The sequence below is a fragment of the Nomascus leucogenys genome, chromosome 18, assembly GCF_006542625.1.
Source record: "Nomascus leucogenys isolate Asia chromosome 18, Asia_NLE_v1, whole genome shotgun sequence".
Lineage (NCBI taxonomy): Eukaryota > Metazoa > Chordata > Mammalia > Primates > Hylobatidae > Nomascus > Nomascus leucogenys.
This window is the reverse complement of record NC_044398.1, coordinates 44788590-44813706: the sequence shown is the minus strand read 5'-3', so window position 1 is coordinate 44813706 and position 25117 is coordinate 44788590. Positions and strand designations below refer to the sequence as shown.

The following is a 25117-nucleotide window of genomic DNA, read 5'->3' as shown; positions in this document are numbered from 1 at the left end:
TACAGAGGGCCCCTGGGCTGCGCAGCCCCAGCCTGGGCACCCTGATTTTTAAGCCATAGACCTGGGGTCAGGGCAGGAAGGAACTTCACTCCGCTGCTTCCGAGAACCTCGGCCGTGTCATTCGGGGCCGGGCGGGACCCGCCCCACAGACTCCAACTTCCCCTCCAAACCCCAAAGTGAAACCCGCCACCGGGTTACCCCCACAATGGGGCCGCTGCGAGAAGTTCACCCACCCCTGAAAAAATAAACTCGCAGGCCAGGCACGGGGGCTCACGCCTGTAATCCCGGCACTTTGGGAGGCCAAGACGGGCGGATCTTTTGAGGTCAGGAGTTGGAGGCCAGCCTGGCCAAAATGGCGAAACCCCGTATCTACTAAAATACAAAAATCAGCCGGGCGTGGTGGCGGCGGCCTGTAATCCCAGCTACTTGGGAGGCTGAGGTGCGAGAATCTCTTGAACCTGGGAGATAGAAGTTGCAGTGAGCAAAGATCATGCCACTGCACTCCAGCCTGGGCAACAGAGGGAGACTCTTCCGTCTCAAAAAAAAATAAATAAATAAACTCGTGAGCTGGCCCCAACCCCTCCTAGGAATCACAGCTCCCCGTACTGGTGCCACCACAGTGGCCAAGTTGCGACACTGCCCACGGCCCCTCTCTCTGATGCAGATTCAGGGCTTCTCTTGGATCATGTTGGGTTTTGATTCCGTTTTTCCTTGACTGCAAAACCCTCTTTCCTCTCCTCTTTTGGGGCAAGAGCCCTGGTTTTCTACGCTGCCCTTGGCCACCACACTGCCTGCCCCACAAGCTGGGAGGCAGGTTTTGTACGGTACGTTGTTATTGATATGATATAAAACATCAAATGTCAAAAAAAAAGAATAAACCAAAGCTAAAGCAAAATCAAACCAGAACTTTAAAAGCAGCCATGTAAAAACCCAAAACATCATGAAAAGACAACTTTAAAGTGAACGGAAAAACAAAAACTCAAAGGTAGAATTCTATATATAGCAAAAATAAAAGTTTAAGATTACTGTTTATGATTTCCAAAATCATAAACAGAGTAGTAACAACCAACAGATATGCATTATAAGAAACATCAAAGGGAGTTTTCATGAAAAGAAAAAATGACCCAAAATAGAACTATGAAAAGGCAGGAAGGACTGAAAAGCCTAGAAATGAAAGGGGATAAATGGAGTCAACATGTTTCAAAGTTACAGGTTTAGGTAGTACAATGAATAGTTTGTATTTCATTATAATATGTCAAAAATGCTGACTTTAACTTCTAGGATAACCACAAAAGAGTACCACAAGACACCCAACAGAAGAGCAAAAATAAAAAATAAAATACCAAGTCTCAGGATGAATGTGTGGAGTAAGAACATGCATGCACTGCTGCTGGCAAAGTAAACTGGTACAAACCTTAGGCAGCGGCGAAATCAATGTATAACCTTCATGTACTGATGTATGATTTTTGCCTGTAACCTCTGCTTTTCTGAAATGTACCATCACTTTTAAAAACCTTTGCTTATAAGCCATCAGGGATCACAGGTCTTAGGCGTTAACCACCTAATTCTCCTTGCCGGATGCCCTTCAACAAATGCCTCCATTTCTCTTGCTGCAAATCCCAAGGTCAGTTTTAGCTTTTTCTGTGTGTGCGGTGAGAGGACCCAAGTTTGGTTTGGTAACAGAAGAGGAATTATAGAATTCGAATATCACCATTTTGCAATCTTTAATGAATTACTAAATTTAGACAATAATCAATGACTTTCAAACATTACAAAAAGACAATGAAGCCAGGTGCGGTGGCTCATTCCTGCAATCCCAGCACTTTGGGAGGCCAAAATGGGAGTATTGCCTGGGCCAAGGAGTTCAAGACCAGCCTGGTCAACAGGACCTGGTAGCAGGACCCCGTCTCTACAAAAAAATTTTTTTAATTGGACAGGTATAGTGGCATGCACCTGTAGTTCCAACTACTTAGTAGGCTAAGGCAGGAGGATCACTTGAGCCCAGGAATTCAAGGCTGGAGTGAGCCATGACTAAGCCAATGCACTCCAGCCTAGGGGACACAGTAAGATCCTGACTCAGGAAAACAAACAACAAACCGAGAGGACAATGAGATGTTATGTGGCCCTGATGGAAGTACACAACACAATCTATGATAAATTCTTACCAAAACCTAAGCATCAATCGGGATTAAGTTGAACTACTTAGAGAAAATACAGGGATCATAGCAACACGTTAAACATAACCACAGTGACACAACAAGGAAAATCTTCAACAAATACACTGCAGTAAATAAAGATATGGAGAAGAAACATACAACTCACAAAGTCTTAAAGATAAAAGACATTTCAACCATATTTGAATCCTGATTTAACGAATGTAAAAAACTGCAAAAACTGGAAAACACCAATTATACATTAAGAAATTTTCAAATTTTGTTGTGGTAACTGTATTGTGGTGTTTTGTTGTTGTTGCTGCTGTTGTTTGAGACAGGGACTCACTCTGTGGCCCAAGCTGGAGTGCAATGGCACAATCTCATCTCACTGCAACCTCCACTTCCTGGGATCAACTCATCCTCCCACCTCAGCCTCCTGAGTAGCTGGGTGTGAGCCACCATGCCCAGCTAACTTTTTATTTTTATTTTATTTATTTATTTTTTGAGACAGAGTCTCCCTCTGTCACCCAGGCTCGAGTACAGTGGCTCCATCTTGGCCACAAGATTACTATATACACGTACATATTTTGTGGATATGGTTCCTCACTACAACCTCCTCCACTAATATCCTAGTTATTTATTTTAAACCACTGTCTCATTTTGGGAAACTTTAAAGTACAATGGATTTAGGTAACAGTGTGGATTACTGCTCATTTTCTTAGCGTGGTAATTGTATTGTGGTTAGGTAAGTAAATGTCCTTATGCTGAAGAAATTCATACCAAGTTATTTAGGGGTAAAGTGTTATAAATGTGGGTAACTTATTTTCAAATATATTTCAGAATAAAATGTAAATACAGAGGAGAGATAAAGCAAATAAGGCAAAAACATTAACTGCTGAATCTAGGTAAAAATTATACAAGTGCTTATTTTGTTTGAAAATTTTCATATTAAAAGTTAAGAAAAAGGCCTCAACTTTCAGAGATACTTACTGATATGTTTACAAAAAAATTTATCTTGAATTTGATTCAAAATAATCTCAGCAGGAATGGGTGAAAATAAAAGTGAGACAGCTCTGAGCTGATAACTGGGGAAGCTGAGAATGGGTAGGTACATGGGGGTTAATATACTATTTTCTCACTTTTGTGTAAGTTTGCAATTTTCCAAAATAGAAAGCTAAAAGAAGAATGGGTATTTCTAGTCTGAAATATTTATCTACCCTAACTCCAAAAATATCAGTGAAGAAACATAAAAGAGGCAGGGTGCAGTGGCTCACACCTGCAATCCCAGCACTTTGGGAGGCCAAGGCAGGTGAATCACCTGAGGTCAGGAGTTTGAGACCAGCCTAGCCAACATGGTAAAACCCATCTCTACTAAAATACAAAAAAAAATTAGCTGCGCATAGTGGCACACACCTGCAGTCCCAGCTACTTGGGAGGCTGAGGCAGGAGAATCGCTTGAACCCGGGAGGAGGAAGTTGCAGTGAGTCAACATCACGCCACTGCACTACATCCAGCCTGGGCAACAGAACGAGACTCCCTCTCAAAAGAAAAAAAAAAAAGAATACAGCCAGGCACAGTGGCTCATGCCTATAATCTGAGCACTTTGAGAGGCTGAGATGGACAGATTGCCTGAGCTCAGGAGTTCGAGACCAGCCTGGCAACATGGGGAAACCCCATCTCTACTAAAAACACAAAACTTAGCCATTCATGGTGGCCAGTGCCTGTAACCCTAGCTACTCGGGAGGCTGAGGCAGGAGAATCGCTTGAACCCGGGAAGCGGAGGTTGCAGTGAGCCGAGATCACACCATTGCACTCCAGCCTGGGTGACGGAGCCAGACAGACTCCAGCTCAAAAAAAAAAAAAAAAAAACAAAAAAAAGAATATTCCTGGGAAGGACCCCGTCAGCAGAAGAAACATTTTGAGTAATTTCTGAAAGATACAGAATGGTAAGATCAAACAGAAGTCAGAGGCATGAAGTCCATTTCAAGCACAGCCACCAGCTTGGAGATGTTCTGGGTTCTGGCAGGAAACCTGCTAGATTTCTTACCTATTATGTTTCCTTACCAATTCATCTACAATCCTTGAATTGGCCTTTCCATTGTGGGAGACAGTAATAGAGGACACATTTCTCAACAGCTGAGTGAATTCACATTAGCTACCTGTGCTGATCCAACTAGTTCTTCACTTTTAAATATGAATGGAAAATAAAGATTTACTAGATATTTGAGGAAAAGCAACGACATAAAGCATACTCACCAAGATGGCTAGAAATGAATGCTAAGAAACCAAATCAATGTAAGAAATAGAAATGAAAAATTAATTATAATATCTTCAAACAGATTTTTAAAACTATTCCTTCCATAAACTTAGAACACACTGCCATAAGCCTTCAGGGAGAAAGAAAGAGCAGTAAGAAATTAACAATAGGCCAGACATGGTGGCTCACACCTATAATCCCAGCACTTTGAAAGACTAAGGCAGATCACCTGAGCACAGGAATTTGAGGCTGCAGTGGGCTATGACTACTGACTACTACACCACTGTATTCCAGCCTGGGTAACAGAGTGAGATCCTGTCTCTCAATAAAAAAAAAAAAAAAAAAAAAAAAAAAAAAAGGAAAGAAATAAAACATGGTTAAATTGTAAACTTTTCACAAATGGTGAAAAATTTTTTTTTAATATTTCAAAGAAATGGCCAGGCACAGTGGCTCACGCCTTATAATCCCACCACTTTGGGGGGCCAAGGCGGGTGGATCACCTGAAGTCAGGAGTTCAAGGCCAGCCTGGCTAACAAGGTGAAACCCCGTTTCTACTAAAAATACAAAAAAAATTAGACGAGCGTGGTGGAGGGTGCCTGTAGTCCCAGCTACTTGGGAGTCTGAGGCAGAAGAATGGCGTGAACCCGGGAGGCAGAGCTTGCAGCGAACCGAGATCACACCACTGCACTCCAGCCCGGGCAACAGAATGAGACTCTGTCTCAAAAAAAAATTTTTTTCAAAGAACCCTTGAAGATGTTTTAGAAATAGAATGAACATGGAAGACAGTACAAAAGAGAAATAAAAATAAATATAAAGAAGTTCAGGGGGGCGGACGCAGTGGTTCACGCCTGTAATCCCAACACTTTGGAAGGCCAAGGCATGTGGATCACAAGGTCAGGAGTTCAAGACCAGCCTGGCCAAGATGGTGAAACCCCGTCTCTACTAAAAATACAAAAATTAGTCAGGCGCAGTGGCAGGTGCCTGTAATCCCAGCTACCTGGGAGGCTGAGGCAAGAGAATTGCTTGAACCCGGGGGGCAGAGGTTGCAATGAGCTGAGATCACACCACTGCACTCTAGCCTGGGCCACAGAGTGACAGACTCTGTCTAAAAAAAAAAAAAAAAAAAAAAAAGGCTAACAAAGCACTTCAGGCTTGTTTTCCTCTACCCCAAACGCCCAGCTAAGGGAGCCTAAAGCTCCTTGTATACTAAACAGCCGTCACATTACAAGTGAGCAATTTAAACTATACCAACTCTCTTTGAACAGCGTTTGCAATTCAACAAGATTTAGTAATACAGAACAGTCATAAATAGTTGCTAAATGAATGAATGACTAGATTAAGAAAGATAAAAAAATGATAACTTCAGGGAAAGGAAAGATATTTGCTGAAAAAAACAGCAGAGTCAGTCAAAAAAAAATCTTACCCTTAAAATCAGTATCTTAATGAAATTCCTATCAAAATCCCAATGAGGATTTTTATAAGCACAGAGAAGCTTATTCTAAAACTTATATAAAAGGCACAGGTGCTAAGAATAGCTAAAGCAACTATGAAGAAGAATAAAGTAAAACGAATCACACTGTGTTCAATATTAAACCTTACTATATGGTCACAGTCATCAAGATAGCATGGTATTAGCAGAGGCACAGACACATACACCAACGGAACACAGAAGATAACCCAGAAATAGGCCCACACAAATATACTTAACTGATTTCTGACAAAGGTACAAAAGCAATTCAGTAAAATTTTCACAAATTTGTTGAAAAAAATTTTTAACAAATGGTGCTGCAAGCAATTGTACACCCACAGGCAAAAACTGAGCCTCAATCTAAACATTATACCTTATACAAAAATTAACTCTAAATAGATGAAGTACTTAAATATAACATATAAAACTATATAATTTTTAGACAAAAAAAATAAGAGAAAATCTTTGCCTAGGGCTAGGCAAGAGTTCTTAAGACTTTAGATAGATGGTCCTAGAGATGGTACCAGGAGAATCTACATTAACTAGCTTCACAAACTAGCCTGTATCAGCCATTTATTTGCTTTCCCCCAAGCTGCCAGCCCTAGAGATTCCAAGCCCCTTTCCCTTGTCTTAACACTTCTCTAAAAAGTTCCTGTTCTTGGATGAAGATGCTATATAAGCTGGAATTCAAAGCCACCTCTTTGTGAAACACTCATTCTCTGGGTGTCCCCCATGTATATATGAAATATACTTGTTAATAAACTTGCTTTTCTCTTCTTAATCTATCTCTTGCTACAGGGGTTCACTCCAACTAAGAACCTATGGGGGTTCAAGAAAAAAAAAATTACCATTCTTCCACTACAGTTCTAAGACATGAAGGACTATTTCAGTGAAGAGAATATACAGGCAGAAAATACACCCATGAAAAGATTTTCATGCAAATAAATAACACACACAAAAAATCACTATATACCCATCAGAATGACCAAAAAAAAAAAAAAAGAAAAAAAACCCAGTGCTAACACCAAGTGATGGCAAGGATAGAGAGAAACTGGATCATGCGTACAGTGGCTAGTGGAAATATAAAATGGCATGTTCACAGCAGTTTTATTTTTCATAGCCCAAAATTGGAAATTAACCCAGATGTCCTTCAACAGGTGAATGGTTAAACTATGATATATACAGCCGGGTGCGGTGGCTCACGTCTGTAATCCCAGCACTCTGGGAGGCTGAGGCGGGTGGATCACCGGAGGTCCGGAGTTTGAGACCAGCCTGACCAACACGGAGAAACCCCGTCTCTACTAAAAATACAAAATTAGCCAGGCGTGGTGGCGCATGCCTGTAATCCCAGCTACTCGGGAGTCTGAGGCAGGAGAATCACTTTAACACGGGAGGCGGAGATTGCAGTGAGCCGAGATCATGCCATTGCACTCCAGCCTGGGTAACAAGAGGGAAACGCCATCTCAAAAAAAAAAACAAAATGTGGTATATCTATACCATGGACTACTACTTAATAACAAAAAGGAATGAACTGTTGACACATATACAACCTGTATGAATCACCAGGGAATTGTACTGAGTGAAAAAAGCTAACCCTAAGAGGTTAATGTTATATGATTCCTGTTCTGTAGTATTCTTGAAAGGACAGAAACAGATTAGTAGGTTGCTGGTTAATTTAGGGAGGAGTAGGGGTTGGCTGGGGTTGGGGAATGACAGGGCCAGGATGGAGGTAGCTGTGGCTATAAAAAGGGCAACAGGAGAGATCTTCAGGGTAATTCAGCTATTCTGTAGTTTGACTTTGGTGGTGGATAAACGAATCTAATTTGTCACTGCACTCCAGCCTGGGTGACAGAATAAGACCCTATCTCTCTCTCTCTCTCTACGTGTGTGTGTGTATATATATATATATTTATATATGTTACATATATTTATATATGTTATATATATTTATATATGTTATATATATATATTTATATATGTAATATATATATATTTCATATAGAAGCAGTACACACATTTTGTGTTCTTTTATTTAGAGAACTGAGAGCTCTAATAGGTGTAACTGCAGTACCAAAAGGAAAGTAGAGAATATTTGATGGAAAAAAAAAGGCAGAGAATTTTTTTTTTTTTTTTTTAGATGGAGTCTCGCTCTGTTGCTGGGCTGGAGTGCAGTGGCGTGATCTCGGCTCACTGCAACCTCTGCCTCCTGGGTTCAAGCAACTCTCCTGCCTCAGCCTCCTGAGTAGCTGGGACTACAGGTGTGCACCACCATACCCAGCTAACTTTTATACTTTATAGTAGAAACAGGGTTTCACCCTCAATCTCTTGACCTGGTGATCTGCCCACCTCGGCCTCCCAAAGTGCTGGGATTACAGGCGTGAGCCACCGCACCAGGCCAAGGCTGAGAATTTTTAAACTGACAAGGATATCATACCTCAGAATCAACCCCCACCAAAATACTACAGGATATAGAGAAAACCAAAGCAAGTAATATTAAGTAACAACTGCTAAAAACCAAAAGGAGAAAATCTCATAACCAACCAGAGGAAAAAAGATCAATTGCCTTCAAGGGGGAGGATAACTTAAGACAAAAACAACAATCCAGAAGTCATCAGAATGGTTTTTTTGTTTGTTTGTTTGTTTTTGAGACAGAGTCTCGCTCTGTCGCCCAGGCTGGAGTGCGGTGGCGCAATCTCTGCTCACTGCAAGCTGTTCCTCCCAGGTTCACGCCATTCTCCTCCCTCAGCCTCCCGAGTAGCTGGGACTACAGGTGCCCACCACCATGCCCGGCTAATTTTTTTGTATTTTTAGTAGAGACGGGGTTTCTCTATGTTGGTCAGGCTGGTCTCGAACTCCCGACCTCAGGTGATCCACCTGCCTCGGCCTCCCAAAGTGCTGGGATTACAGGCAGGAGCCACCATGCCTGGCCACTGGAATGGTATTTTTAAAGTGCTAAAAACAAAAGAAAAAAAAAAGCTCTCACTCCAGAATTCTGACTTTAGTGAAAATATCCTTCAAACTGAAGAAATACAGACATCTTTAAACAACAACAACAAAAAATGATGAATTTGTCACCAAAAGATCTGCACAAGAAACAATAAAACTTCTTTGGGGTAAAGGCAAATAACTGTAGATGAAGCATGATACTGCAAAAGGGAAGAAAGAGCACAGGAAAGGGCAATTACTTCACTAAATACGAAAGCCTACCCACTCTCTAAAGTCATAATACTAAAGATACCTTGCTTGTGGGGTTCAGAACACAAGAAGCATCAAAACAGCACACATGGGGGGGTGGAGTAAATGGAATGATACTGTGGTAATTTAATTAAGTTTTTACATACAAGTAAACTCCAAATGGATTAAAGATTTAAACATAAAATGCATAAAAGTATTAGACTACATGGGCAGATTCTTTATAATCATTAAGTGGGAAGGACTTTCTAATTATGTATCCAAATGCTATCAGTCCAAAACCATAAGGAAAAGATTAACAAACTAGACAACAAAAATAACCAAATATTTCTGCATAGGGAAAAACACCATGAACAATTAGCAAAAGATAAATGATACACCAAAAAATAATGGCTTGCAACTCATATAATACATAGGGGTGAAAGACACTGGGGGGAAAAAAGACCAGAAAACCCAAGAGAAAAATAGGCAAAAGATATTAACAGTTAAGTTCACAGAAAAATAAATATAAGACACCCTTAGACACACGAAAAGGTATTCAACCTCACTCAGTGAAGAAAATCGCAGATGCAAACTATATGAAATATCACTTTTTACCTATCAGTTGCCCCAAATCCAAAAGTTGAACCACATATTCTATGGGAGGAGCTGTGAAGAAATAAGCATTCCCATGCATTGCCAATGGGAAAACAAAATAATACTATCTCTAGGACAGGCATTCCCACTAAGCTGATCAAGTTCTGGGAATTCATTTAATATAAAAACATATACACACAAAATTATAAATGTACAAGGTTATTCATTACCACATGGTTTGTCACAGCAAACGGCTGGAAGTAGTTTAATAAACTATAGACTTGAATTACTATGCAATTGTGAAAAACAAGAGAAAATGCCATTCATGTTCTGTCATAGAAACATCTTCATGCTGTTAAGTGAAAAAGGAATAATGGAAAATAGTGTATAAGTCAAGCATCAGAATTAGCTTAAGCTGGAGGTTTATCAGAACTTCAGAATCAAGGACCCCATCCACAGCTACTAAATCAGAACCTGCATTTTAAAAAGATGCCAGGGATGCACAATCACATCTAGGTTTGATAAGCCCTAGAGATAACAGATTCCTTTTTAACTAAACTGAGGAAGCAAATAAGAATATACATACATATTTTCTTTAAACTAGATAAAGAAACACTGGCAAAGTAAACCAAAAACTAGAAAAAAAATAGACATCTTTGGTAGGGTAACCATACATTCCAGTATGTCTGGGACTGTCCCAATATATGCCAGTTGTCTCCGCATAATTATTTATAGAACCTCTTTCACTCTCAGTGAAAATGTCTCGGTTTGAATGATAAATAAATGTCACCCTACCTAGAGAAACTGCATGAACAGAGGAACGGAGTGTGAATATGTACGTACATCTTTTGTTATCACTTACTTTTAAAAAAGTAAAAGTAATGTATTATTACGTTAATGTATTATTAATTCAAAAGCACTTTATTAAGAAAAAAAAATGAAACCAGTCAGGAAAAACAGACCGAGAAGAACCTAAGTAGGCTAAGGATGGAAACGCACGCATAAGCAATGCCTGGAGCAAAAAGAAAAGATGTCTTCATGAGGACTACAGAGGGAATCAAGTTAGGAAAGGACAGCTCAGAGGGTGGCATTACAGACACCAACAGAGGAGACTCTTCAAACAAAGACCATGGTTAACAATATATGCAGCAGACCAGGCAAGTAATGCAAAGGCAAAAACATCCGCTAGCCTTTACTATGATTTGGTGGCCTTTGCCAGAACTGATTCAGGTGAGTTTAGGTGAGGGAACAAGGTTGCATTCATCAGATTGAAACATAAACGAGAAACACGGAAACAAGTCGGAACTGTCAGTGATTCAACCTAGAAATAAGAACGAGCGGACACAAACAGTTAGGGAAAACTGTTTTGAGGACATGCAGTCCCTCCATTCCTCCACATCGTCAAGGTTTTATTCCCGGATCAAGCAGGACCATCAAACCTCAGCGTTTGGTCTCCTGAAAAGCATATGCACTGAGTTCTGCTCTGTAACTGTGTTCTTTGTTTCTACCAAGAAATACATATAGACAATTTACTGCATTTATTTCAGAATTGTTATTAGAACAATCAGAGATAACATTACAATAACTTGGATAATTCTGCAAAACTAAAAATCCTGCATCTAATTTGCCAACTGCACTATTTTGGATTTGCTACTTCAGTTTTATTTCCCTTAATGTCAATTTTTGCCTATTTCTATTTTTCCATTTTCAAAACATAAATCCTTATAAACTTCAGAAATCCATTTTTAAACAAACTGGGAATAAAGAAACAAGAATCTCACCTGGGATTTGTTCATTTTCTGCTCTTAGTGGAGGAGGGAGAGCTGAAGGATTAGAAAGGAAGAATGTCAGGAGAGCCTTCGCCGGCCTTGCAGTTCGGAGATTCACCTGCCTATACAGCTCCACATACAAGATACTTACGTGTCCATGTGTGGCTCCGATATATGCTGAGCTCAGACATGACACTTTTCACTGAGTGAATGTAAATATTTCTTATTGATTTATTACCAATTAAGGTTCTGTGACACAGAAAAATTAAAAACATGAAAAGATGAGTTTAATAAGTAACAGTAATCTAAAGGAAGAAATACTATGGGTTTGTCAAAATCCCTTGTAGGGGAAAAAAAAAACTCAGGCCATATTGTTTATCTATTTACCTGTTAACACCATTAATGCCCTGAGGTCAGATAATGCAAAAAAAACCTCTAAAAAAAAGGGATAGGGTATTTAACGCAATTTTACAAATGTTTGTTCTAACTTGCTAATAATTCCTCAAAAGGATCTTTTAATGAGAAACTGTGATATAGAGTAACAAAATGGGCAGCAGTAGCTCGGGAAACTGCAGACTTGACTTCTAATCTCAGTTCTGCCTCTAACGAATGACAAGATCTGAACTAATCACCTCCTCAAACTCAATTTTGTTTTTCCATCTTTCAAAGAAGGTCAAAATAGATAACCCAAGTATTACCTGCCTGCACTACCATCCGGCGGGGATATCAGGCCAGGAGAAGAGGAAGCTCAGCAGCTCACCTGGATGTGCCAGGTGTTCGCGGAGGGGTGATGACAGCACTTCCTTCGCTGTGGCCGTGAGCCTTTCACCCGTCCCTGCCCTCTGACTCTCCAGAGGTGACCTCCTGTTAGCCTGCGCGCCCACCCCTCAGCTCCAGCTCACCTCTCTCTTCTTAAACTTGTCCCAGACCTTGCACCAGCACACAGACGCCGACGGCTTCAGGATACTGTGCCATGATTACACATAATACATAAATGAACGCGCAACGTGTAAATAATTACTTGGGATACGAGGGCGGTCAGAGCCAGAAGGGGCCCCGGTGGTCAGCTAGGCCAGCCCCTTCGCTCCCGCACTCCACGGGCAGAGAGGCCCTTGGGGCCGGTGCAGGAGCCGTCTACCCTGGGCTCTCCCAGGGAACGCACACCCAATAAATACAGCACCTAAACAATGAAAGTGCTCAAAACAACCCAAGGCGGCAAGTATTCCTAATATCCATAATTTACAGAGTGGAAAACCGAGTCTCCCGTGGATAATTGTGTCTAATTCATTTGTCGCGGACCTGGCGCAGTTGTTCTCCCCCGCAGCCCCGCCCCCTCCCCGCCAGCCCAGCGCACAAAAACCGCACACGCACACATCAAACGCCATGCGCACGCGCACGGCAAACGTCACACGTTACGCACGCGCGCGCTGTGCCCTCCCCCGCAGCCGGTTCCCTCCCCTTCGGGCCAAAGCGTATTGCCCACCCCCTGCTACAAAACTGCTGAGCGCCAGGCGCGGGGACTGGATGTATACGGAACCCCGCGAGCCCCGGAACTCGCGTTCCCACGCCAGACCTCATCCCCTTCTGACTGAGACGCCTTCGCCCTACCGTCCCTTCAACGCCGCAGGCGCCAGGGGTCCCTCCCCACTGCCGAGCTCCAGCCGCCGCCCGCCCGCCTTCGGGGCAGCGCAGGGACCCCCTGGCCCTCGCCCAGTACTCCGGGGCTCACCCGCCACTCCTCGCCGCGTAGACCCGGAGGCGAGGGATTGTTTCCCACTAGAGACGGGAGGCCGGGGAAGGACTCGCCGGCAGGGGAAGGCGGAGATGCACATGCGCAGAGGGAGCGGCCGACCGCCCGAGTTAGGCTGGTGGCTGCAGGGCTTGGAAGCGGCGCTAAACAGTGCGGGTCTGCTCTGGCCGCACCCCTCAGTTGTAAAATGAGGCTAATGATAGTGCCTAGCTAGCAGGGGTTTTATGAGAATTGGAGGCGCTTACGTTGTAAAAGCACTTAAACCGGTGTCTGGCACATAAATTGTTCAGTATATTTCTCACCATTATGTGTCATGCTGATCATCATAAACAAGGCTCTCCTGCAAAACAGCCTTGTATAGTGGGTTGAGAGATTACTGTCTCAGTTACCCACTCCTGCTTGGAACCAGGATTCTGTCAGTGTCCCCAGAGGTTGTGGATCAAATCAATGTGCCTTTTAGACCTAAGCCAAGAGAAGGAAAGGTGTGCTTGAATTCATTCACGAACATGCATGGTAACATTTAACTGAAAGACTGGAAGAGAAAACTAACATCCATGACCAATATGGTTATTCTCTGGAATAAGGAAAAACAGAAGCTAGCAATTCAAGACCCAAACATAAAATTGTTTATATGTTAAAAAAAAAAAAAAAAAGCTGTTTGAGTAACAAATTTGAAGAAGAAAGCACGCACTCATTTCCCAAAACCAACCATACTTTACCCAGAACTACACTTACATTCTTTTATGTGCACATCTGGCATTTTCAGCACACTATGAGCATACGGGTGTGTTACAACTTTTCATTTAAAAAATCAACTCCTTGGTCATTGTCCATTTTTTTAAACTTTTCGTTTGCTCATAATTTCAGATTTACAGAAGAGTTGCAAAGATAGTTCCTATATGCCTTTCACCCAAATTCCACTAGTGTTAGTATTTTACATGACCATGGTATATTTATCAAAACTAAGAAAATAACATGGGTACAAGTACTATTAACTAAACTGCAGAGTTTATTCAGACTTAAGTAGTTCTTCCACTAATGCCCTTTTTCTGTTCCAGCATCCAATCAAGGATACTGTTACCGGGGATCGTTGCTCCCAGAGCTCCCAAGATGGTGGCGGGCTGCTTCCAAGATGGTGGCAAGCCTCACGTTCTCTGACCTGGGGTTCTTGGCCTCATGGATTCCAAGAAATGGAATTTTGGGCTATGCAGTGAGTGTTAGAGCTCTATTAGAAGCCGTGGGTCACGGAAGAGAACCGTGGAACCCAGTGACTAGTGTTCAGCTCGATTAGGACGAACCCGGGACTTAGCTATGCAGGAACAATGGCAAGCCTTTAGCCCAGCTTGGGAGCAGCAATGGGCACCTTGCTGGATCAGGAGCACAGTGGACACCCTGCTGGATCCAGAGGGATGGAAGTCAGTGGCGGGTCTGCAAAGGTGGCAAACAGCAGTGGTGGATGGCGAGTGAAAACCCAGCTCAAGCCATAACAAACACGGACCAGAAGAGAGTGCAGTTGCAAGATTTAATAGAGTGAAAACACAGCTCCCATACAAAGGGAGGGGACCCAAAGAGGGTAGCTGTTGAGGGCTCCAATGCCTGGGTTTATATCCCGATCATTGTCCCTCCCGCTGTGCTCTCGGGCAAAAGATGATTGGCTATGTCTTTACCTCCTGGTTTTGCCTAATTAGCATTTTAGTGAGCTCTCTTTACACCTGATTGGTCGGGTGTGAGCTAAGTTGCAAGCCCCGTGTTTAAAGGTGGATGTGGTCACCTTCCCAGCTAGGTTTAGGGATTCTTAGTTGGCCTAGGAAATCCAGCGAGTCCTGTCTCTCATTATCACAGTACATTTATTTATTATGTCTTAGCCTTGGCCAGTTTGTAATAGTTTCTTGCTCCCACCTTGTCTTTCATGACCTTGATATGAAGATAAAAGCACGCTGTCTTGACTTCAGTCCTCCCACCTTGGCTTCCAAAAGTGCTGGGATTACAGGCATGAGCCACCATGCCCAGCCTACAGTTTAACTTTAAAACAAGAATGATAATGATCCCTTCCTGAAACTAACCCCCTCATTTGGGGACAAAAATCACCTTTGTAAAACTAGTGGAAGTCCACAAGTTTAGAATTATGGTAGGGACCTGAATTCTGTAAGATGTAGGCATAAACTCTAACCAGTTTTTGCTTTATAACCTGCCTTTTTGTAACTGCTTACTACTCCAGAGTCACATACCCAGTGGTCACAAGATTTATAACATCTCCAATTGTCCCGATAGATAATGTCACTATTGTAAAACCTAAAACTAGTGTTTGAGATATTTTTCAGACTTTACATTCTGATGGACCAACTGGTGCCACTGGGACCAGTAACCCATAGCAAAAAATGGACTCAGTTGGTCCTGTGATCCCCTTCAGGAAATGATTTAACACAAGAAGACAATTTCAACACCCCTATGATTTCATCCCTGACCCAGCCAATCAGCATTCCCCATTCTCTAGCCTCCTGATGGGCAGGAGGCTAGAGAGGTTCGAAGTTTTTCATCCTTGAAAAACTGTAGCCTCCAAATTCTTAGGAAGGCAGATTTGAGAATTATCTCTCATCCTACTTGCTTGGCCACCCTGCAATTATTAAACTCTTTTTCTGCTGCAATCCTATCGTTCTCAGGAGAAGAACCTGCATGGTAACATTCTCCTGATTAGACTGAGGTTGTGAGTTTTTAGGAAGCACCCCACAAACAGGATGTGATATCAGATGGCATGATATCAACATGACTTTTTACTGGCTAATTGACCATGATTACATGTATTAAATTAAATTTGTCCTGAGGCTGCCTCCCTACCTTTAGGGCAGATGTAAGGAACTGCAACCTATCTTGGTTTGTAAACAAACAAAGCCTAGCTTGTTATACTTTTATAACTGGCTGAGTCAGCCAGTTACAGAAGCTGAGCTAAAGCCACTTACAAGCTGCCAACTAATCAGACCATTTCCAAATAAGGCCAAAGTTGAGTCAAACTGTTTCTGTAGAGCACTTCTGTTTTCTATCTATAAATACTCCCTGCCCACTTTATAGAATTCTCTGAACCTCTTCTAGTTCTGAGTATTGTCTGATTCAAGAATCTGTCTTTGCTGAAACAAACTTGGCTAAACTTAATTTTCTAAAATTTGTCTTTTAACACTTGGTTAAGGTGGTGTCTGATAGGTTTCTCCCTATTTTTCCCTTGCCATTCTATATGTAGAAGTGGGTCTGTATGTCCAGCCCACACTCAAGGGGAAAGGAAATAAGCTCCATTTTAAATTTGTGGTTGTATTTTTAAATTACCACACTGATTAGTAAATTCAGGGAGAGATTCTTTGAGACTATGCAAATACCCTGTTTCTACTTTTCCACTGATTTTAGTTATCACTGGTGGATCTTGGCTGCAACCATTACTACTGTGGTGTTCCAAATGGTGATTTCCTGTGTGAACTCTGAAAACTTGAGACAAGTCTCAGTTAATTTAGAAAGTTTGTTTTGCAGCCGGGAGCTGTGGCTCACGCCTGTAACCCCAGCACTTTGGAAAGCCGAGGCGGGTGGATCACGAGGTCAGGAGTTCAAGACCAGCCTGACACTCTGTCTTAAAAAAAAAACAACTTTGTTTTGCCAAGGTTGAGGATGCAGGCCTGTGACACAGCCTCAGAAGGTCCTGACTTGTGCCCAAGATGGTCAGAGCACAGCTTGGTTTTATACATTTTAGGGAAACATGAGACATCAATCAACATATGTAAAATGAACATTGGTTCCATCCAAAAAGGCGGCAAAGGCGGGACAACTGGAAGCAGGGAGGGTGCTTCCAGGTCAAAGGTAGGTGAAAGACAAATGGTTGCGTTCTTTGTTGTTGTTGTTGTTGTTGTTGAGATGGAGTCTCATTCTCATCACCCAGGCTAGAGTGCAGTGGCATGATCTCGGCCCACTGCGAACCTCCACCTCCCGGGTTCAAGCTGTTCTCCTGCCTCAGCCTCCTGAGTAGCGGGGATTACAGGCACCTGTGACCATGCCTGGCTAATTGTTGTACTTTTAGTAGAGACGGGGTTTCACCATATTGGCCAGGCTGGCCTCAAACTCCTGACCTGAGGTGATCCACCTGCCTCAGCCTCCCAAAGTGCTGAGATTACAGGCATGAGCCACTGCACCCAAACTTCATTCTCTTTTTTTCTCTACACAGTATCTTCTCACAGAGCAAGAAGTTTCAATTTTTAAAAAGTCCAATTTATTAATTTTTTCGTTTATAAATTGTGATGTTTGTGTAAAATTTTAAAACTCTTTGCCTAATCAAGGCCACGAAGACTTTCTCCTACATATTAATCTGTAAATTGTAGAATTTTAAGTGTATTTAAGCCTATAATCCATTTTGAAATAATGTTTTAATGACATTGAAATGTAAGTCAATATTCTTGTTTGCTTATTTCTTTGCATGTGTATTTTTCTTTTCTTTCTTTCTTTTTTTTTTTTTTTCTTCCTGAGACAGAGTTTCACTCTTGTCACCCAGGAGTGCAGTGGCACAATCTCGGCTCACTGCAACCTCCGCCTCCCGGGTTTAAGTGATTCTCCTGTCTCAGCCTCCAGAGTAGCTGGGATTACAGGCACACGCCACCACACCCAGCTAAGTTTTGTATTTTTGGTAGAGACGGGGTTTCACCATTTTGGCCAGGCTCGTCTTGAACCCCTGACCTCATGATCCGCCTGCCTCGGCTTCCCAAAGTGCTGGGATTACAGGCATGAGCCACTGCACCCAGCCTGCATATGTATGTTTAAACGTTCCAGCACCACTTGTTAAAAAGACTATCCTTTCTCTACTGAGTTGTCTTTGCACCTGTGTCAAAAATCAAATGACTACATTTGTGCAGGTTTATTCCTGTGCTTTCTATTCATTCCATTGATCTATGTGCTATGGTTTGGATGTGTTCTCCAAAGTTCATGTGTTGGAAACTTTATCTCCAATGCAATAGTATTGAGAGATGGGACCTATTATAGATAATTAGAGGCAGAGCCCTCATGACTGGATTAAGACCCTTAACTTGGTAGTAGGTTCCTTTCAAAAAGATGAGTTCAGCCTCCTTTTCTGTCTCACCATGTGCTTATTCTGCCATGTTATGTTGCAGCAAGAAGGCCCTCACAAGATGCGGCCCTTGATCTTGGACTTCCCAGTATCCAGAACCATGAGCCACATAAACTTCTGTTCATTATAAATTACCCAGTGATGTAGTTTGGATATTTGTCCCCACCCAAATCTCACATTGAAATATAATCCCCATTGTTGGAGGTGGGTCCTGGTGGGATATGTTGGGGTCATGGGGGCAGACCTCTCATGGCTTGGTGCTGTTCTTGCAATAATGAGTGAGCTCTCATGACATCTGGCTATGTAAGAGTGTGTGGTAACTCTCCCTCAACTCTCCCTTTTGCTCCTGCTTTCACCATGTGACATGCCTATTCGCACTTCACCTTCTGCCATGATTATAAGTTGCCTGAGGTTTCCTTAGAAGCAGATGCAGGTACTATGCTTCCTGTAAAGCCTAGAGAACTGTGGGCCAATGAAATCTCTTTTCTTATAAATTATCCAGTTTCAGGTATTTATTTATTGCAATGCAAGAACAGTGCAATACACCAAGTCTGTGGTATTGTGTTATAGAAGTATGAATTGGACTAAGAATATTAGTGCTAGAGAGTGGGGTGTTGCTATAACAAATACCAAAACATGTGGAAGCAGCTTTGGAAGTGAGTAGTGGGTAGACAGAAGAATTGGGAGAGAGGTTAGAAAAGTCTATATTGCTATGAAACGAACATTAAGGGTGATTCTGGTGAGGGTGCAGTATACAAGAATAGATACAGGGAAAGTCTGAGTCTTCTTAGAGATTGCTTAAATGGTCATGACCAGAATGCTGTTAGAAATATGGATATAAAGACCTTTATGATGAGGTATCAGACAGTAATGAAGAATATCTTATTAGAAACTGGAGCAAAGGCTATCCTGTTACAAAGTGGCAAAGAATTTGACTGAATTGTGTTTGTGCCTAAGGCCTTTATGAAAGGCAGAATTTTAGAGTAATGAACTAGGATATCTGGTGGAAGAAATTTCTTTTTTTTTCTGGAGATGGAGTTTTGCTTTTGTTGCCCAGGCTGGAGTACAGTGGCGAGATATTGGCTCACTGCAACCTCCGCCTCCCGTGCTCAAGTGATTCTCCTCCCTCAGCTTCCCGAGTAGCTGGGATTGCAGGCAGCCGCCACCACACCTGGCTAATTTTTTATATTTTTAGTAGAAATGGGGTTTCACCATTTTGGCCAGGCTGGTGAGGCTGGTCTCAAACTCCTGAACTTAAAATTTCTAAGCAAAGTCTCAAAGGAGCTTCATGGCTACTTTTTCTTTTTTGACATGGAGTCTGGCTCTGTCCCCCAGGCTGGAATGCAGTGGCACAATATCGGCTCACTGCAACCTCCACCTCCTGGGTTCAAGCGATTCTCCTGCCTCAGCCTACCAAGTAGCTGGGATTACAGGTGTGCACCACCATGTCTGGCTAATTTTTGTATTTTTAGTAGAGACGGGGTTTCACCATGTTGGTCAGGCTGGCCTTGAACCCCTGACTTCAGGTGATCCGCCCGCCTTGGCCTCCCAAAGTGCTGGGATTACAGGCATGAGCCACCACACCCAGCCTAAGCTGCATGGCTACTTTTTTTTTTTTTTTTTTTGAGACAAAGTCTCGCTCTGTTGCCCAGGCTGGATTGCAGTGGCGCGATCTCTGCTCACTGCAAGCTCCGTCTCCTGGGTTCACGCCATTCTCCTGCCTCAGCCTCCCAAGTAGCTGGGACTACAGGTGACCACCACCAAACCTGGCTAATTTTTTTGTATTTTTAGTAGAGACAGGTTTTCACCATGTTAGCCAGGATAGTCTCGATCTCCTGACCTCGTGATCCACCTGCCTCGGCCTCCCTAACAGCACATAGTAAGATGCAAGGAGATAGAAATGATTTAGAGACAAAATTTATAACTAAAAAAATAAAGCAGAGTAGAAAGATTTGGAAAATTTGCAGCCTGGCCATGTAAAGAATCTAAAGGCATCTTTAGGAGGGCCAACCAAGGGTATGGCCAAATGACCATTTGCTACGAAGATTGGTACTGATGGAAAGGAGCCAGGTGCTAGTCACGAAGACAGTGGGAGAAAGACTGGGAAGGCATTTGAGAAATCTTTGAGACTGTCTCTCCAATCTAGGACCTTTAAGACCAGGCGTCAAGAGGGCACCCACAGCACCTCAGCATTTGCTGCCCTGCACCACATTCCAGTGCACTGGTCCTCAGTCACTCCAGCCACTGTTCAGATAGGCCCAGCAGTAAGCCTTGATGGTGTCCACATTCTGCAGATGGCAAGGTGGTTACATAGTTTCTAATTCTTCAGATGGCAAGGTGACTACATAGGTTCACCTCGAGCAGTAAGTACTGTACCAGATGGCAAAAGCAGTAAGCCTTCATGATGTCCACATTCTACAGATGACAAGGTGGCTATGTAGATTCTAATTCTTCAGATGGCAAGGTGGCTACATAGATTTAGCTCCCCCCTGGGCCCTACTGACATGAGGGGTAGAAAGAAAGTGGAGCACTGACTTGTACTATCTTGTTTGGTCTCATTGATGCCAGGTGGGGATGGGGGCTTAGCTTGGCACTGTAGCCCTTTGTCATTATCTTGGCAAGGGAATCAAAACACTGCCTGCTGCTTCCACCAGGTGAGATACAGAAGATTAGTTCCAGGATCAACCCATTAACACTATTCCAGGAGGTCAGCCGGAACACCTTCTGCTTCTTGATAAGTAGGGATAGAAGATCAGCTCCGTGCTTGGGTTGCCAATATCACTCAGCAAGGGAACTTGGAGCATTGCCTTCTTCTACCAGGAAGGGAATGGAGGATTAGCGGGGGAATCAGAGCACCACCACCTGCTTCCACAGGGCAGGGGAGTGGGTGGGTTCTATTAGGCTACTCTTTTTCTGGTCCTTTGGCTAGAGGAAAAGGCTATTTAGGGCCTTTTTTTCCTGTCTTTTGGAGGCTTCTGTAGTGCTCTATGATATTTAGGAGGCAATAAGAAAACCCATGGAACTCATCATATTGCTGAAGACGCAAGGTCCCTGGGCAGACTGCCATCTTTCTACCTGTGAGTTTGTTTTGTTTTGTTTTGTTTTGTTTTTTGAGACAAGGTCTGGCTCTGTCACCCAGACTTGAGTGCAGCGATGTGATCTTGGCTCACTGCAACCTCAGCCTCCTGGGCTCAAGCCATTCTCCCACCTCAGCCTCCTGAGTAGCTGAGACTAGGCAGGCATCACCATGCCAGTCTTAATTTTTGTATTTTTTGGTAGAGACTGGGTTCCGCCATGTTTCCCAGGCTGGCCTTGTCCTCCCAAAGTGCTACGATTACAGGTCTGAGCCACTGCGCCCAACCTCTGCCTTTTGGAGGCTTTCTATGCGTGTCTGCTGTGTTATATCTAGGGTATTTTTTTTTTTCTTTTTGAGACGGAGTCTCGCTCTGTCGCCCAGGCTGGAGTGCAGTGGCATGATCTCGGCTCACTGCAACCTCTGCCTTCCGGGTTCCAGCGATTCTCCTGCCTCAGCCTCCCGAGCAGCTGGGATTACAGACGTGTGCCACCACGTCCAGCTACTTTTTGTATTTTTAGTAGAGACAGGGTTTCATCATCTTGGACAGACTGGTCTTGAACTCCTGACCTCACAATCCACCCACCTGGGCCTCCCAAAGTGCTGGGATTACAGGCATGAACCACCGTGCCTGGTCTTTTTTGTATTTTTAGTAGAGATTGGGTTTCACCATATTGGCCAGGGTGGTCTTGAACTCCTGACCTCAGGTGATCCTCCTGCCTCAGCCTCCCAAAGTGGTGGGATTACAGGCGTGAGCCACCACACCTAGTCTTTTTTTTTTTTTTTTTTTTTTTGAGACAGAGTCTCGCTCTGTCGCCCAGGCTGGAGTGCAATGGCGTGATCTTGGCTCACTGCAACCTCCACCTCCCAGGTTCAAGCAATTTTCCTGCCTCAGCCTCCCAAGTAGCTGGGATTACAGGTGCACACCACAACACCTGGCTAATTTTTTGTATTTTTAGTAGAGATGGGGTTTCACCGTGTTGGCCAGGCTAGTCTTGAACTCGTGACTTCGTGATCTGCCCACCTCGGCCTCCCAAAGTGCAGGGATTACAGGCATGAGCCACCGCGCCCGGCCTGCCTTACATATTCTTGTTTGAACTTACAATTTTGATTTTAAAACATGCTGTGGAAAACCACCCCCAACTGTGAGTTAGTACATCCACATCCATACTTTCAATGGTGATCTACTGCTCTATCATAATTTATCTTTGCATTGCTTTCAATTGTTTGTTGTTATGAACTCATTTGCAAGGTATATGTGATGGTTAATTTTATGTGTTAATTTGGTTAGACCACAGTGTTCAGACAGTTGGTCAGCATTACTCTGGATGTTTATGTGAAGGTGTTTTTGGATAAAATGAACATTTAAATTGGTGAACGTTGAATAGAAAAGATTAACAAAGACTGACCTCTCCTGAGCAAGAGAGCATTCTGCCAGTGGACTGCATTGTGACTCAGACTGCAACTCTTCCCTGCTGGCCTACCCTGCAGATTTTTGGACCAAGGAAGGCTTCACATTTATGTAAGCCTTTTCTCTGACAACTGACTAATGTATAGAATCACTTGACAATTATTTTATTGGGATTATTTTAACTGTAAGATTGCTAAAGAATATTCTCATTTTGAAGTATGATACAAAGAGGCTTCTAGAAAGTTTATACAACTTAATACAATTTGATAGAAGTAAACATTTTTTCCTACATCTACATCAAGCTTGAATATTTCCTAGTATTTAAATTAAGCTTTTCATGTAACTTTTAAAACGATTTTCAGTCTTAGATGTCATAATGGTATATTATGTGATATTTTAAATATCTTCATTTATTTTATTTTTTGCAATATACTTTTGACTGGAAATATGGTTTGGATCTGTGTCCCCACCAAATCTCCTGTTGAATTGTAACCCTGAATGTTGGAAGTGGGGCCTATTGGGAGGTGATTGGATCATGGTGAGGGAAGAAAGAGAGACCCTCTCATATTGTTTTATACTCAGTACCTGTTTTAAGAAAAAAACAAGGAAGTGAAACCAAAGGCAGGCAGCCCGGCGCCAGGCACCAGACCCAAAACCAGACCTGAAATCAGGCCCAAAACCAGACCTGAAACTCATGACTTAGCAACCGATGTTATCCATAGATTCCAGACATTGTATGGAAGAACATTTTGAAACTCCCTGCTGTGTTCTGTTTCACTCTGACTACCAGTGCATGAAGCCCCTGTCACGTACCCCCTAGATTGCTCAATCAATCACGACCCTTTCATGTGAAATCTTTAGTGTTGTGGACCCATAAAGGGACAGAAATTGTGCACTCGGGGAGCTCAGATTTTAAGACAGTAGCTTGCCGATGCTCCCAGCTGAATAAAGCCCTTCCTTCTACAACTTGGTGTCTGAGGGGTTTTGTCTGCGGCTCGTCCTGCTACAATGGGTTGGGTTTTTCATGAATGGTTTAGCAACTGACCCCCATACTGTTCTTGTGATAGCGAGTTCTCATGAGATCTGATCATTTAAAAGTGTGTGGCACCTGCCCTTCTCTCTCTCTTTCTCCTATGCCAGCCATGTGCTTGCTCCCTGTTTGCCTTCTGCCATGATTGGAAGGTTCCTGAGGTCTCCCCAGAGGCTGAGCAGATGCCAGCATCATGCTTCCTGTATAGCCTGTGGAACCATGAGCTAATTAAACCTTTCTTTAAAATTATCCAGTCTCAGGGATTTCTTTATAACAATGTGAGAACAGACTAATACAATTGGGTTGTTTCCTAATTGTTGAGCTTTAAAAATTTTTTTCTGTGGTAAGGACATTTAACATGAAATCTACTCTTAGCAATCTGTGTACAATATATTGTTGTTGAACGTAGGTATTATGTTATATAGCGAATCTTTAGGGCTTATTCATCTTGCTTCACTGACACTTTATGCTTGTTGATTAGTAACTCCCCTGTGTTCCCCACCCCGTTGACCCTGGCAACCACCATTCAGCTCTTTGTTTCTATGAATTTGACTATTTTAGATACATCATAGACACATCATATAAAAGAAATCATGCAATATTTGCCTTTCTGTGATTAGCTTATTTCACGTACAATGCATCATAATGGCCTCATAATTCATCCGTTTGTCTCATATTGCAGAATTTCCTTTTTTTTGTTTTTTTTTTTAAACAGGGCCTCACTCTTTCCCAGGCTGACGTGCAGTGACGTGATCATAACTCACTGCAGTCTCGAGCTCCTGAGCTCAAGCGATTCTCCCGCCTCTGCCTTCCAAAGTGCTGGGGTTACAAGCATGAGCCACCGCAACAAGGGGCAATAGACTTTTCGAACAGTTTCTTTTACCTACTTCTGGATTTATTTTTATTTGACATTTGAAGAGCCAACTTGCTTACATTTTTCACTGCTGAGAGACACGCTAAGATTTTTCCTTTTTTGTTGTTTTTGTTTTTTAAAATTTATCTTTCTATCCACATCTACATGTGCAAGTTTGTTACATAAATATGTTGCGAACTGGTGGGGTTTGGGCTTCTGGTGCACCCATCACCCAAATAATTTCTCTTTTATTGTTTACTTTTAAACACTTTTTATTTTATTATTAGTATTTTAATTTTCTAGTCTTCGAATTAACTTTCTCATTCTGATTCGTAATTCACATTGACCTACATCTTCGCTTCCTTCCTCACACTGGCTGGGAACGTTCCGACTTTCCCTAAGGCCGTGGGTGAGCAGGCTTCTGGGAAATGGAGTCGCACGTTCTTGGGCTCAGCGCGCATGCTCATGGGACAGCTCCCTGAGGCTCCTTCGG

The 25117-nt window shown here is 42.7% G+C and overlaps 1 protein-coding gene across 9 annotated transcripts in view; it reads right to left on the bottom strand.

Moving 5' to 3' along the window:
* ZNF248 (zinc finger protein 248) overlaps positions 1-13209 on the bottom strand; it is a 59273-nt gene extending 46064 nt beyond the window's left edge. For 3 of the 9 annotated variants that reach the window (XR_004026677.1, XM_030797829.1, XM_030797828.1), the window contains exons 1-2: positions 11567-12773; positions 11428-11469 (exon numbers count right to left, since the gene is read on the bottom strand). Coding sequence is in view for 5 of the 9 variants with exons in the window: in XM_030797829.1 (XP_030653689.1) it covers positions 11428-11442 (15 nt within the window). In the remaining 4 variants the exon portion in view is untranslated. Of the gene's footprint in view, positions 1-11427; positions 12774-13144 lie in introns of those variants that run through there. The other 6 variants (XM_030797824.1, XM_030797827.1, XM_030797822.1 and 3 more) reach the window with 5 other exon arrangements.
* Between the last annotated feature and the right edge of the window lie 11908 nt (positions 13210-25117).